Genomic DNA, 14,178 nt, shown 5'->3' with positions numbered 1-14,178 from the left:
TTCCTGATTCTAACCTGGACTGAGAGCATATAATTTCTCATTAGTGAAAGAAGAAACTGAATCTGAAGAGAGAGAATGGTGACATGATCAATAGTGCCTGCATCACTTTCGATTGTAGCTCTCAATTACTTTTATAAATGGGAACATTTTAATTCGTATAGATTATGGATTGAACTTCACATGACCACACATCTTCTTCTCATAAGACACTTATTAGTGCAATATAAAGAAAAATCAGAGTGAAATGAAGTTACAGTCTGCCATACCCCCTAGTGGAAAAGGATTTGAGAACAGCAAGATCTGGTGGCAAAGCCATGCTTGCTATTAGCAGCAAAGCATATATTTTGTATCAAAAGGAAGCATATTTGCTCTGAAACTTTGTAAACTTCAAAAATTACAAAGTTCATATGCATTTCACAGCTGTAGATGTATGTTCTTTGTCATTCCCATGTGGTAGGTGTCACCTGCTATAAACCCCTATTCTACAAAACACTTTACAAATCCCCATCTCTATTTGCAACTGAGTACATTCTATGATAGACCATGTACTAAAACCCTGAGATAAACTGATTACAAACAATGAATTACTTATGTTAAATTCCCGACCCAGAAAGGGATTAAATGTAGACATGGTACTGAAATCATCTTAACACTCCATTTTAGATTTGTCAACTGCTATGAAGAAATATGCTACAACAACTTATCAGAATTTCAAGTCACAAAATCTTGGTATATTAACACTATTTTGACACACTGATATCCTAGTACAGTAGAGTCGACTAGTACAGGAGGGCGACTAAAATGATTAAGGGTCTGGAGAACAAGCCCTATGAGGAGAGGCTTAAAAAGCTGGGCATGTTTAGCCTGCAGAAGAGAAGGCTGAGAGGAGACATGATAGCCATGTACAAATACGTGAGGGGAAGTCATAAGGAGGAGGGAGCAAGCTTGTTTTCTGCTGCCCTGCAGACTAGGACACGGAACAATGGCTTCAAACTACAGGAAAGGAGATTCCACCTGAACATCAGGAAGAACTTCCTCATTGTGAGGGCTGTTCGGCAGTGGAACTCTCTGCTCCAAAGTGTGGTGGAGGCTCCTTCTTTGGAGGCTTTTAAGCAGAGGCTGGATGGCCATCTGTCGGGGGTGCTTTGAATGCGATTTCCTGCTTCTTAGCGGGGGGTTGGACTAGATGGCCCATGAGGTCTCTTCCAACTCTACTATTCTATGATTCTATGATTCTATGAGTCTCACTTATCCAAGACTTGCTTATCCAAAGTTCTGGATTATCCAATGCATTTTTGTAGTCAATGCTTTCAATATATCGTGATATTTTGGTGTTAAATTTGTAAATACAGTAATTACAACATAACATTACTGCATATTGAACTACTTTTTCCATCAAATTTGTTGTATAGCATGACGTTTTGGTGATTAATTTGCAAAATCATAACCTAATTTGATGTTTAATAGGCTTTTCCTTAATCCCTCATTATCCAAGATACAGTAGAGTCTCACTTATCCAAGCTAAACGGGCCAGCAGAAGCTTGGATAAGAGAATATCTTGGATAATAAGGACGGATTAGGGAAAAGCCTATTAAACATCAAATTAGGTTATGATTTTACAAATTAAGCACCAAAACTTCATGTTATACAACAAATTTGACAGAAAAAGTAGTTCAATATGCAGCAATGTTATGTTGTAATTACTGTATTCATGAATTTAGCACCAAAATATCATGACATATTGAAAACATTGACTGCAAAAATGGCTTGGATTATCCAGAGGCTTGGATAAGTGAGACTCTACTGTATTTATTTAAAGGAGGCACAATAAGATAGCCTTTTCTAGTAGTATTGTAAAATTTTAACACAACTTTAAAGACGTGAAAATATCGAAGTCATACCTGATTCATATTTGCATAATGTAACACATATTTCAATATAGAAATGAAGAAATATCTTAATATATATAATAAGATATAATATATCTTAATATGCTGATAATATGGGTTTATGGAACTACTGCGATATGCCATCAATTCAGAAAATCAAAGGAAGTTTAATAACATGGGAGACAAGCTTTTTGGAAGTCCACAGAAAATGGTTGTTTTCTGCACTTAGTTGCCATTAGGGATATTCAACATGAAATTTGCATTAAATAGAGTTGCACTTGAAACAGCTGTTTCTGCATAGACAATATTTCTACACACACTTTTTTCTGCATGGAAAAAGCTGTTTCCTGTGCAATAAATGCTGTATTCTGTGCAAAACAATCAAGTGCAATTTTTCACACAGAATAAACTATGAATTGTGAATAGGCCTTCTGGCAAAAGGAAGAAATACTTGCTAATTCCTTCAAACAGAAAATGTAATTAATTACATCTTGATCCATGGCAATCTGAAAACAGGCTCACACTCAGGTTCGGGATTAAGGAATGTGGGAAACCTGAAATGGATTGGCTGGGGATTCACGTCAGAACTGGATAAATAGGATAGTATTTGCTCCTGTGTACACATGGGAAGAAAGGTCTAAATAAATCCCAATCCTTTCAAAGCATTTAACCCACTGAATTGCAGATGTGTAGAAAGCTGTAGCCAAGAGAGTGAAAAGCGAGTTCAGATTGATAATTTTCTGTCTTTTCAGTATCCAAGTACCGAGCATTGTATGAACAACATAAACACACTAAAGTTGAAATAATTCTTTCCACTCATCTTTATTTGCTCTATAAGCTCAGCTCTGAAGGGGCTGGGCATGTTCTAATTGGTAAGGTTTTGCATTTCTATGCAATTCACACATAGAACAGGGAGGAATGTACAACTCCTCTGTTGCATCAGCTGCACTGGCTGCCAATATGTTTCCAAGCACAATTCAAAGTTTTGAATTACAAAGCCCTATATGGTCCAGATTATCAGTCCAGATTATCTGAATGACCGCATGCACCTGGGAGACATCTATGTACACAGAGCCAGCCCAACACAGTGGCCAATGTAAGCGCCCGCTTGTGGCGCATTGTCCCCGGGGGCGCTGTCGAGGCACCCCCGTGGCGGCGATGGCAGCAGGGACCATCGGCTCCCTCCTCACCAAATGTGGAAGGCCTCAACTGAGGCCTAGCTCTTCTCGCAAGACATCGCGAGAAGAGCTAGGCCTCAGTTGAGGTCTTCCACATTCGGTGAAGAGGGAGCTGATGGTCCCTGCCGCCGCCGCCGCCGCCGATGAAGGTATGTGTGGGGCCTTGGGGGTTGTGTGAAATTTTGGGGGAGGTGCAGCCACTAGGTTCGCCTACAAGGCGAAATTACCTAGGACCGCTTCTGTATGCACCTGGGAGATCTACTGGGGAGGTCCTTCTCTCTGTCCCACCACCAGCTTGAGCGTGTGGAGAGAGCCTTTTCAGTAGCTGCTCCCAGACTGTTGAGCTCTCTCCCAAGAGAGACCAGGATGGCTCCATCCATATTTATTTATTTATTTATTTACAGTATTTATATTCCGCCCTTTTCACCCCGAAGGGGACTCAGGGCGGATCACATTATATACATATAGGGCAAACATTCAATGCCCATATACACATAGAACCGAGACAGAGACAGACACAGAGGCAATTTAACCTTTTCCTGAGGGGATGCTCGATTCTGGCCACAGGGAGGAGCAGCTGCTTCATCATCCACTGTGACGACACTTCCTCATTCCAACGTCGTAAATTAGTTAAATTTGCCTCCCCACTTTATAAGTGGTACCTTATTTCCTACTTGATAGATGCCACTATCTTTCGGGTTGCTAGGTCAGCAACGAGCCGGGGCTATTTTTTTTTAATTGACGGGTGCTCACCACGCCACGGACTGGCCTCGAACTCATGACCTCATGGTCAGAGTGATTTATTGCAGCAGGCTGCTCACCAGCCTGCACCACAGCCTGGCCCCTTCCACAAACAGTATTGACCTTCCACAAACAGTTTGAGAACTTCTGCCAGCAGGCATTTGGGGAAGGATAAGAGGCATACTGCTGGGGAAGTGTGGATGGGATTTGGGGGGGGGGGGTTGGTTATATTTAAATCAGATTATATTTTAATCTCTTTTTACGTCAATCTACACTGTACTATTTGACTATGGGGTTTTTTTCAATTTTTGTATTGCATTTTTAAAACAATGACTAAAATGTGGAATTGTTAGCCGCCTTGAGTCCCCAAGGGGAGAAAGGCAGGGTATAAATAAAATAAATACAATAAACACAATCTGCCCATTAATAGTTATACAGGTCAGGTGCACACACACAATATCCTTGTGATTGCAATCGACTGAGAGCCTGAATGGGTGGAGAAGGCTTTCATGTCTACAATATCTCTTGTTAAATTATATTAATGTGTGTGTTTATCAGATGTAAATTAACTTACCTTGAAGAAAAACACCTTCACCTGCCCAACTTTTTAAAAAGGGTAAACCAAAATATATGCTATTTCATCCCATTTGAATTCTAATTATGCATAATTAACTTAGTTTTAGATGTACATAGCTATTAAAATTTTACCCACGAGAAAATCAATTTTCTGCTCATTTGAAACTTTTTCTTACAGTGGAGAATACCAAAATGTAGGAAGATAGAAACTGGTGGGAGAGGGTAGAAATTTGTTGTACTGTCTTATTAAGACACAGAAAATCTGTTTTTCAGATGCAGGAATCTGAGGGTGCAATGTATAGATTTATACATCCAACACAGTTTAGAATCAGATATGGAAAAGGTGATTTATTTCAATTAAGTTGACTACCACTTGAGTAAATGGCAAATAATAAGAGCAGAATGTACACAAAATAACTTTTGAATAATTAAGTGTCTGTAAACATTTACTTTGTCCCTTATTCAAACTGACATTTCTATATTTCTTGTGTGTTTCTTTTGTATATTAGATTTGGTTCACCTCACATTTACAAAACTTTTGAAGGACAAAATTACTTCTTTGCATGCACCTTTGACTTGGAAGAAAAAACACATGGTTTTTTGTTGCAAGGCCACTTTTTACGTTGAGAGAACACCCTGAAATATGTTTCATCAATCTGTGCTGAACACAATCCCAAAGCAACTATATATTAAACAATAACTGTAAAAGATTCAGCAGAGATGTAGCCAGAAACCAAACTGTAGTTCTTCAAATTGCATGCTGGGTTAAATAAACTGGTTTCACACCATTACACAGTACCGAATCTGCACCCAAGCTACTGATAATTCCCTGAGATGTTCACCTTTGCAACGAACACATGCATTATGTCATAACCTATCAGCATGATGAAGTGGAAACAGCAAGTATCACATCACTGTTTAGGTTCTGGATGGATGGGTTTTATTAAACGGATGATTGGGTTTTTCAGGTGATACCAATATGACAGAACAGCCACCATCAGATACACACACCTCTATCGCAAATGATCAAGCAGGCATGATAAAGGATTAGAAAATAAGCTACTTTCCCCACTCCTTCACCACGCCAAACTAGATCAGTTTTCTAAGATTTTCATTCCAATTCTAAATGAATTTGCTTAAATATCAATTACAAGCAAATTATATACATCTTGAGAGCAACTTCACATGAGAGAGAGCATGTGAAGGAGGACAATTCACAGTGGCTTATATCCTCCTCCCAGGATCAGAGGCAGCATGGCTCTGGAACATGGTATCTTCAGAACAACAGTAAAAGAGTCTATTATCTCATATTCTGACTGTGGATTTCCCAAAACATAGGGTTGGCCAAAGGATGTTAAACTAGACTAGTCTTACCCAGCATTGGGATCTTGTTACAGTAGAGTCTCACTTATCCAAGACTCGCTTATCCAAGGTTCTGGATTATGCAGGGCATTTTTGTACTCAATGTTTTCAATATATCATTATATTTTGGAGCTAAATTCGTAAATACAGTAGTTACAACATAACATTACTGCGTACTGGACTACTTTTTCTGTCAAATTTGTTGTATAACATGATATTTTGGTGCTTAATTTGTAAAATAACAACCTAATTTGATGTTTAATAGGTTTTTCCTTAATCCCTCATTATCCAAGGTATTTGCTTATCCAAGGTTCTGCTGGTCCGTTTAGCTTGTATAAGTGGGACTCTACTGCATGTTATTAGGATTTTGGTTGTCTTAATGTACCCTTTAAAGATAAAGATGTCCCCTTGACATTAAGTCTAGTCAAGTCCGACAATAGGGGGTGGTGCTCATCTCCATTTCTAAGCTGAAGAGCCAGAGTTGTCCTTAGACCATCTCCAAGATTATGTGGCCAGCATGACTGCATGGAGCACTGTTACCTTCCCACCAGAGCGGTACCTATTGATCTACTCACATTTGCATGTTTTCGAATTGCTAGGTTGGCAGAAGTAGGGGTTAACAACAGGAGCTCACCCGCTCCATGGATTCGAACCGCAGACCTTTCAGTCAGCAAATTCTGCAGCTCAGCAGTTTAATCTGCTGCACCACCCCAATGTACACTTTAGGAGGATAAAATTTATCTCAGAAAATATTATATATATCTCATAAAATAAAATTAGATTCCACATGTTCTATGCTTTATGTATTATGAATCACACGAGCATTTTAATGTGAATCTCATAAATACAGAAACTCTAAAGACCATGTTCTTTATTCAAATATGAGGGAAAGGTTAACAGGTGGTTCTAAATTAACTGCCTTCATTGATTCCCTTTTCTCACATCAGCCAGCTGGGAATAACACATGATCCTGTCTGGATTTTTTTTGTGTGGATTGATAAAATATATATATATAAAGGGTGGGGCACATTAGCAGCAATTGTTATATTTTTAACATGTTACCAAGAATATACAGATTATTATCCGCACTTCTCAGAAAGATATAAAACTCAAAAATTACTGTATTTGGAGGCACTTAGCATTTTATTTAACACATGAACCACATATATACATTATGAATACAAACTACTCAGATGCTTATTTTATAGGGACAATCTGTTCAGAAGTTTATACAACTTTTAAGTGTTTAGTAGGCTCGATTTACTTTACTATTGTATTTTAGAATGTAGAATAGAATGCACCATAAAGGCAAACCTATGAAAATAGGTTCAAGCAAAACAAGAACTAAAAAAACAAAGTATGAACCACGTAGCATATTGTATTTAGGTATTTAGGTATACTTCAGTTTTATCTGTTATGGTGCAATAGGTTAAACACTTGTGCCGGCTGGACTGCTGACCGAAAGGTTGGGTTGCTGACCTGAATGTTGCCGGTTTGAATACGTGAGATGGGGTGAGCTCTTGTCTGTCAGCTCTAGCTTGTGGAGACATGAGAAGCCTCCCAGCAGGATGATAACATATCCAGGCATTCCTTGGGCAACGTCTCTGTAGACGGCCAATTCTCTCACACCAGAAACAACTTGCAGTATGTTCTCAAGTCGCTTCTGACTCGATAAAAAAATCTATTATATTCAAAATCATAATTTGAAGACTGGAGGAGGCAAACATTGTTATCATACACATTACAACATAAGTCACTCCATTACTACTAACAACAAATCTTCTGATATCGTCACCCGCTTTCCTTCCTTATTATTTCGGTTCAACCATCAATCACTGGGAGCCATAGACACTTCTAAGTGGATTATAAAATTAAACCTATCATCATTTTATGTCTGCTCATAATTATATCAGCATCAGGAAGAACTTCCTCACTGTGAGGGCTGTTCGGCAGTGGAACTCTCTCCCCCGGACTGTGGTGGAGGCTCCTTCTTTGGAGGCTTTTAAGCAGAGGCTGGATGGCCATCTGTCGGGGGTGCTTTGAATGGGATTTCCTGCTTCTTAGCGGGGGGTTGGACTAGATGGCCCTTGAGGTCTCTTCCAACTCTACTATTCTATGATTCTATGATTCTATGTTAATATTCTTTTAATAGTTCCCTAATGATGTAGCACAAAATAATAGAATTTGTTTCGCAGCTATGTAACTATTAACAGATTAACCATAACTAGTGCCTTCATAAAAGATCCACAAAATAGCTACTTCTGACAGCTCAGACTAAACTCTTACTTTCATCATCTTGATTTTATTTGTTACTAAGGTATGTACATATTCCATAGGACAAACATCATATATCCCATGGAAGACTGAGAAAAGCTTGGACACAACATTATATAACATGCTATAGACATTATATCCACAAGAAAACTTGGACCTATGTATGAAGCAAATCCCATTGGGATTATTCTTAGATAAGTGTGTGTAGGATTGAAGACTTAGGCTTCTAAATCACATTTTCTACCAAAATGTGAATAAGAAGCAAAGGGCAAGCTTATTATATTACTGCCATAAAACCCAGATACACAATAACTCTGTGAAATAATAAAAATGATGTATTTTTTTCAAGCCAAGATGGAATACATTACAAGTATCTGCTGCTGTCCTAAATGGCAAGATGGTCATGAGTAACATGTTGTAGATCCAGGCCAACAGATAGATCTAACTGAATAAAACCAAATATTCTTTGATTCTAACACTATTTAACATATTTATTTTCAGATTCTGGGGTTTCCATGCTTTTAATTCCTTAGTTTTCTTCAACATGTATGTGTGGGGTGAGATTGCATTGTCATCTCTTTTTACGAACTGGCACGGACTCTGAGGTCCACCGGGGAGGCCCATCTCTTAGTCCCATCATCTTCACAAGTATGGTTCAAATTGTAGACCCATTGGTTTTCTCACTGAAAGCACTTTATCTGACTGGTTAGTTGTTATTCATTTTATATATATGATTACTATTACATTTTATTGATGTGTGTTTTAGGGTTGATTGATTTTACTGTGGTATTCTTATGTATTGATGATGTGAATTATGTTTTCCTTTGATATTTAAGTATTTGTATTTACTGCACTGTATGTATTGTTATATTATGAGTGCTTTGTAAGCCGCCCCGAGTCCCTTTTGGGAGATGGTGGTGGGGTAGAAATAATGTTTATTATTATCATTTATTATTACATTGTATGACACAACAAACAAGATAAATATGCTAGATTTCGTATCACAAAATCACAAGTCAAATACTTCCCAAGTGTCTAGGACTGTTTGAGTCTTTGAAGTTCAATCTTGAGGTCCTGATAGCGGCTGAGTTTTTCCTGTTGTTTTTCGTCAATGCGACTGTCACCTGGGATGGCAACATCAATGATCCAAACCTTGTTCTTTTTCACAACTGTGATGTCTGGTGTGTTGTGTTCCAGAACTTTGTCAGTCTGGATTCGGAAGTCCCACAGTATCTTTGCGTGTTCATTTTCCACGACCTTTGCAGGTTTGTGATCCCACCAGTTCTTTGCTGCTGGCAGGTGGTACTTGAGGCATAAGTTCCAATGGATCATTTGGGCCACATAGTTGTGCCTCTGTTTGTAGTCTGTCTGTGTGATTTTCTTACAGCAGCTGAGGATATGATCAATGGTTTCGTCAGCTTCCTTGCACAGTCTGCATTTTGGGTCATCAGCTGATTATTCGATCTTGGCCTTAATTGCCTTTGTTCTGATGGCTTGCTCCTGGGCTGCAAGGATCAGGCCTTCTGTCTCCTTCTTCAGGGTCCCATTCGTGAGCCAGAGCCAGGTCTTCTCCTTATCAGCTTTTCCTTCAATTTTGTCAAGGAACTTTCCATGCAGTGTTTTGTTGTGCTAGCTGTCAGCTCTAGTTTGTAGAGCAGTTTTCTTGTACTGGTTTTTTTGTCTGCTGTGCTTTATTATTATTATTATTATCAACACAACGACGTTGTATGGCACAGCAAACAAGATAGATATGCTGGATTTCGTTTCGCAAAACCACAAGTCGAACACTTTCCAAGTGTCTAGGACTGTGTGATGTATTTTCTGATGATGTGTGCAGATCCCAGTAGGGTGGCCTTTTGCAGTTGGCAGATGGTGATTTTGTCAATGTCTATTGTTTCCAAATGCCGGCTGAGATCTTTTGGCACAGCACCCAGTGTGCCCATCACCACCGGGACCACCTGTACTGGTTTCTGCCAGAGTCTTTGAAGTTCAATCTTGAGGTCCTGATAGCGGCTGAGTTTTTCCTGTTGTTTTTCATCTATGCGACTGTCACCTGGGATGGCAACATCAATGATCCAAACCTTGTTCTTTTCCACAACTGTGATGTCTGGTGTGTTGTGTTCCAGAACTTTGTCAGTCTGGATTCGGAAGTCCCACAGTATCTTTGCATGTTCATTTTCCAATACTTTTGCAGGTTTGTGATCCCACCAGTTCTTTGCTGCTGGGAGGTGGTACTTGAGGCATAAGTTCCAATGAATCATTTGGGCCACATAGTTGTGCCTCTGTTTGTAGTCTGTCTGTGCGATTTTCTTACAGCAGCTGAGGATATGATCAATGGTTTCGTCGGTTTCCTTGCACAGTCTGCATTTTGGGTTATCAGCTGATTTTTCAATCTTGGCCTTAATTGCATTTGTTCTGATGGCTTGCTCCTGGGCTGCAAGGATCAGGCCTTCTGTCTCCTTCTTCAGGGTCCCATTCGTGAGCCAGAGCCAGGTCTTCTCCTTCTCAGCTTTTCCTTCAATTTTGTCAAGGAACTTTCCATGCAGTGTTTTGTTGTGCCAGCTGTCAGCTCAAGTTTGTAGTGCGGTTTTCTTGTACTGGTTTTTTGTCTGCTGTGTTTTGAGGAGTTTCTGATTTTTGACTTCAATCAAAGCAGGTTCTTCACTTTGCTTGACATATTCTGCCAGGGCATGTTCTTCTTCTTTGACTGCTTGCTTTACTTGTAAGAGTCCTCTGCCCCCTGATCTTCTAGGCAGATATAGCCGGTCAACATCACTGCGAGGGTGCAGTGAATGATGAATGGTCATGAGTTTTCTTGTTTTTCTGTCCAAATTGTCCAGTTCCACCTGTGTCCAATTTATAATGCCAGCAGTATATCTTATGACAGGTATGGCCCAGGTGTTTATGGCCTTGATGGTGTTGCCTCCATTGAGCTTGCTTTTGAGAATTTTTCTGACCCTTTGTGTGTATTCTTTGCTGACCACAGTTTTCACATGTTCATGCTTGATGTTGTCCAGCTGTAGTATGCCCAGATATTTATAGGCCTCTGGCTGGTGACACTTTATTGTTTGGCCATTGGGCATATTTATGCCCTCACTTTCAATGATTTTGGGTTGCTGTGAGTTTTCTGGGCTGTATGGCCATGTTCGAGAAGTATTATTATTATTATTATTATTATTATTATTATTATTATTATTTATTATTTACATGGCCTGACCACACATATCTGTCTAGTGTTATGTGTGCATAGGGCCATTTTCATTAGCAGTGCAAACTATGGAAAAGCAGAATTTGTGACTACAGATTTGTGGCTTGTATGCACTTAAGAGCTATGCAGACTTTACAATGAGCACACTTGTAACAGGAGAATGGCCAAAGGATGTGGTTGCACACCCCATACCTTCCAAATATTCTGCATAACATCAAAAAAGTATTTTTAAATTAAGTCTGCTTTTGCTGGGGGGAAAAATCACACCTATCTTTATCAATCAATCTCAAATTTATCTCAATCTTTAATATATCTCAAATTTAGACTGTGCATCTATTTCTTTGCTAACAAGTGACTAAAATGCACATTGCAAGACTAGCATGAACATAAGTAGTAACTATGAACAGCAGCAATATCAGGAGGCCTATGCCTCTGGGAAGCTCATGAGCAGAAAGGCATGCTGGAACTTGTAACCACAGAAATATATTGCCTCTAAATAGGGAGTTCCAGTTTTTAATTCTCACAGCTAACGTATCTTGGTAGATTTGTGTTAACCTTTTAAAAGCCTTTTAATTCCCTGGACTCTATTTCTCACAGAATAGAAGAAAATTCCACACGTTAATATACTTTGTAGGAGGAAGGACCTTTTAAATTATCATCTGAACCTACAATCAATTTTATTTGATGGCTCTCCTTTTCTATAAGAGCAAGATAAACACATCTCTTGCTATTCCATTTACAATATTAGAAAACTATTCAGAATAATTACATCATTGCAATTTGATTATTGTCTCTCATCAAAAAGATGGGGTTTATTGTTGAAGCAATCTAGGAATTACAACGCAATTAACAGAAAACTTGAATCTGTGTACATACTTGATATCAGCAAAGGCTGTCATCTGGAGCTTCAGAAGAACCGCAACTTCCCTGATTAACTCCAAACCCTTTTCTTCACTGAGAGGGCTGTCGAAAGGAAAGAAAAACAAGGCGGCATTAAGAAAATGGAACTCATCAATACAGGAGAAGCTAAAAGTCCCACAAGAGTTATCACCTTGGTCTGTTTGGTAGTTTGAAAGCCAAACCTTACAGTATTCCTGTCACATAGTGATTGTGATATCGAGGGAAATGGGATCAGGTGCTTCCCCAGGCATGATGAATCACCTGAATTTTCCAGCAATAAGACAAACAATAAGGTGTAAATGGAATTGTTAGGAAGTGTAATGGGCCCAATGATGCAGGCACCAGTTCATCTTGGTTCTCAATAAAAATGTAATGTGGTTTAAGAAGAAAAGAAAGAAAGAATGGGGTTAGGAAAACAGCAAGATGAGACCAAAGAGAAATGCACAAGTTGCTTTATTCTATTATATACATGGATTTTTTTCAAAAAACTAAGATAAAGTCTTGCTTAGAAAAATAGAAAAAAATAGGTAAATTCAAGAATAGCACCACTTGCTTTACTCTCCTACATACTGTGTTTCCCCGAAAATAGGACACTGTCTTATATTTATTTTTCCTCAAGACGACACACTATGGCTTATTTTCAGGGGTTGTCTTATTACTTATTTATTTACAACATTTTTGCCCCGCCTTTCTCACTCGAGGGGACTCAAGGCGGCTTACAACAACCGGCAAAATTCAATGCCAAACAAATCAATAAAATCGACAACACATTAAAAACCATTAACAATAAACAATAAAAATACATTATACAAGCATTAAAAACATAGATTACTTAATTCCATTTTTCCAAAAACCTAGCACATAGACCTTAGTTCAGACCGTGTCAATATAATGCTTACTCATTAAATGCTTGCGCACAGAGCCATGTCTTTACGTTCTTCCTGAAGCCCAGAAGAGTCGGGGCCTGCCGGATGTTACTGGGAAGGGAGTTCCACAGGTGAAGAGCCACCACTGAGAAGGCCCTGTCCCTTGCTCCCACCAGCTGCACCTGTGAGGCAGGTGGGACCGAGAGCAGGGCCTCTCACGACAATCTTAGCATTCTTGATGGTTCATAGGAGATACATTCAGACAGATAAGTTGGACCAGAACCGTTTAGGGCTTTGTAATCATCATTTTAGAAACTAGTTAAAAAGTTAGTTATAAAGTTCTGGGTTAACATTTGAACTTGTTTGGTTAGTAGAAAGGTTTTTCTCTCACACATACTCTGTGCCAGAAATCATGTGAATGAAGAGCTTGGATAAATTAGTATTTGAGATACAAGCCCCAGAATCACCCAGCCAGAATGACTATTAGTCATGGTTTGCAGTGGCCATTCTGAGTGGGGAATTCATAGTCAAAAAAGTAACTTTTTGCATGAAAGGAAGTTTAAAATCATAGACTATCATCTAAATAGTTTTGTTGACATTTACCAATACTTATTCAACAAGTGCTGACATAAAGTCTAACATCCATAAAATCTGACTGGGATTGTCACCATTCATCATGTTTTAGACATTTTTTCTCAGATATATTACATATATGTTGACATTTCTTTACACTATACCTAAAAGATACACTCAATCATATGATTTTCCCATTGAATTATTGACCAATCTATAAAACCGTATTAGTCATGTTGGCTTAAAAAAAAAAAAAGAATTTTGTTGTTAAATGCCCTCTAGTCAAGTTCGGCTTGTTGTTGTTGTTGTTATTATTATTATTATTATTATTATTATTATTATTATTATTATTTACTGAATTTCTACGCTACCTTTCTCACCTCAGAGGTGAGAAAATCTGGCAAAAATTCAATGCCGCACAGACAAAGAAAAAAAACACATCCATCAAAGTACAAAGCAGTCTAAACATATAAGCAATTAAAACACTTATAGCAATCCCTTGAGTGAAAGATCTCCAAGTCACTCTGTAATCAACACACAGAGGGCATATATTAAGGACTTCATCAGACGGAGCTGGGGAAAGTCAGGGGAAATCATCTTCTTTGCATGTG

At 38.7% G+C, this 14,178-nt stretch overlaps 1 protein-coding gene across 4 annotated transcripts in view; it reads right to left on the bottom strand.

Annotated features, from left to right (window-relative positions):
• The window catches only part of ptprn2 (protein tyrosine phosphatase receptor type N2), a 612,886-nt gene that overhangs the window by 385,735 nt on the left and 212,973 nt on the right, over positions 1-14,178 (bottom strand). For all 4 annotated transcript variants that reach the window (XM_062984600.1, XM_062984602.1, XM_062984601.1 and 1 more), the window contains one exon: positions 12,105-12,191. In XM_062984600.1, the coding sequence (XP_062840670.1) occupies positions 12,105-12,191 (87 nt within the window). The remainder of the gene's footprint in view (positions 1-12,104; positions 12,192-14,178) is intronic.

This window comes from Anolis carolinensis, chromosome 6 (genome assembly GCF_035594765.1).
Source record: "Anolis carolinensis isolate JA03-04 chromosome 6, rAnoCar3.1.pri, whole genome shotgun sequence".
Lineage (NCBI taxonomy): Eukaryota > Metazoa > Chordata > Lepidosauria > Squamata > Dactyloidae > Anolis > Anolis carolinensis.
The sequence above is the reverse complement of the archived record's forward strand: the minus strand, read 5'-3'. Positions and strand labels throughout refer to the sequence as shown.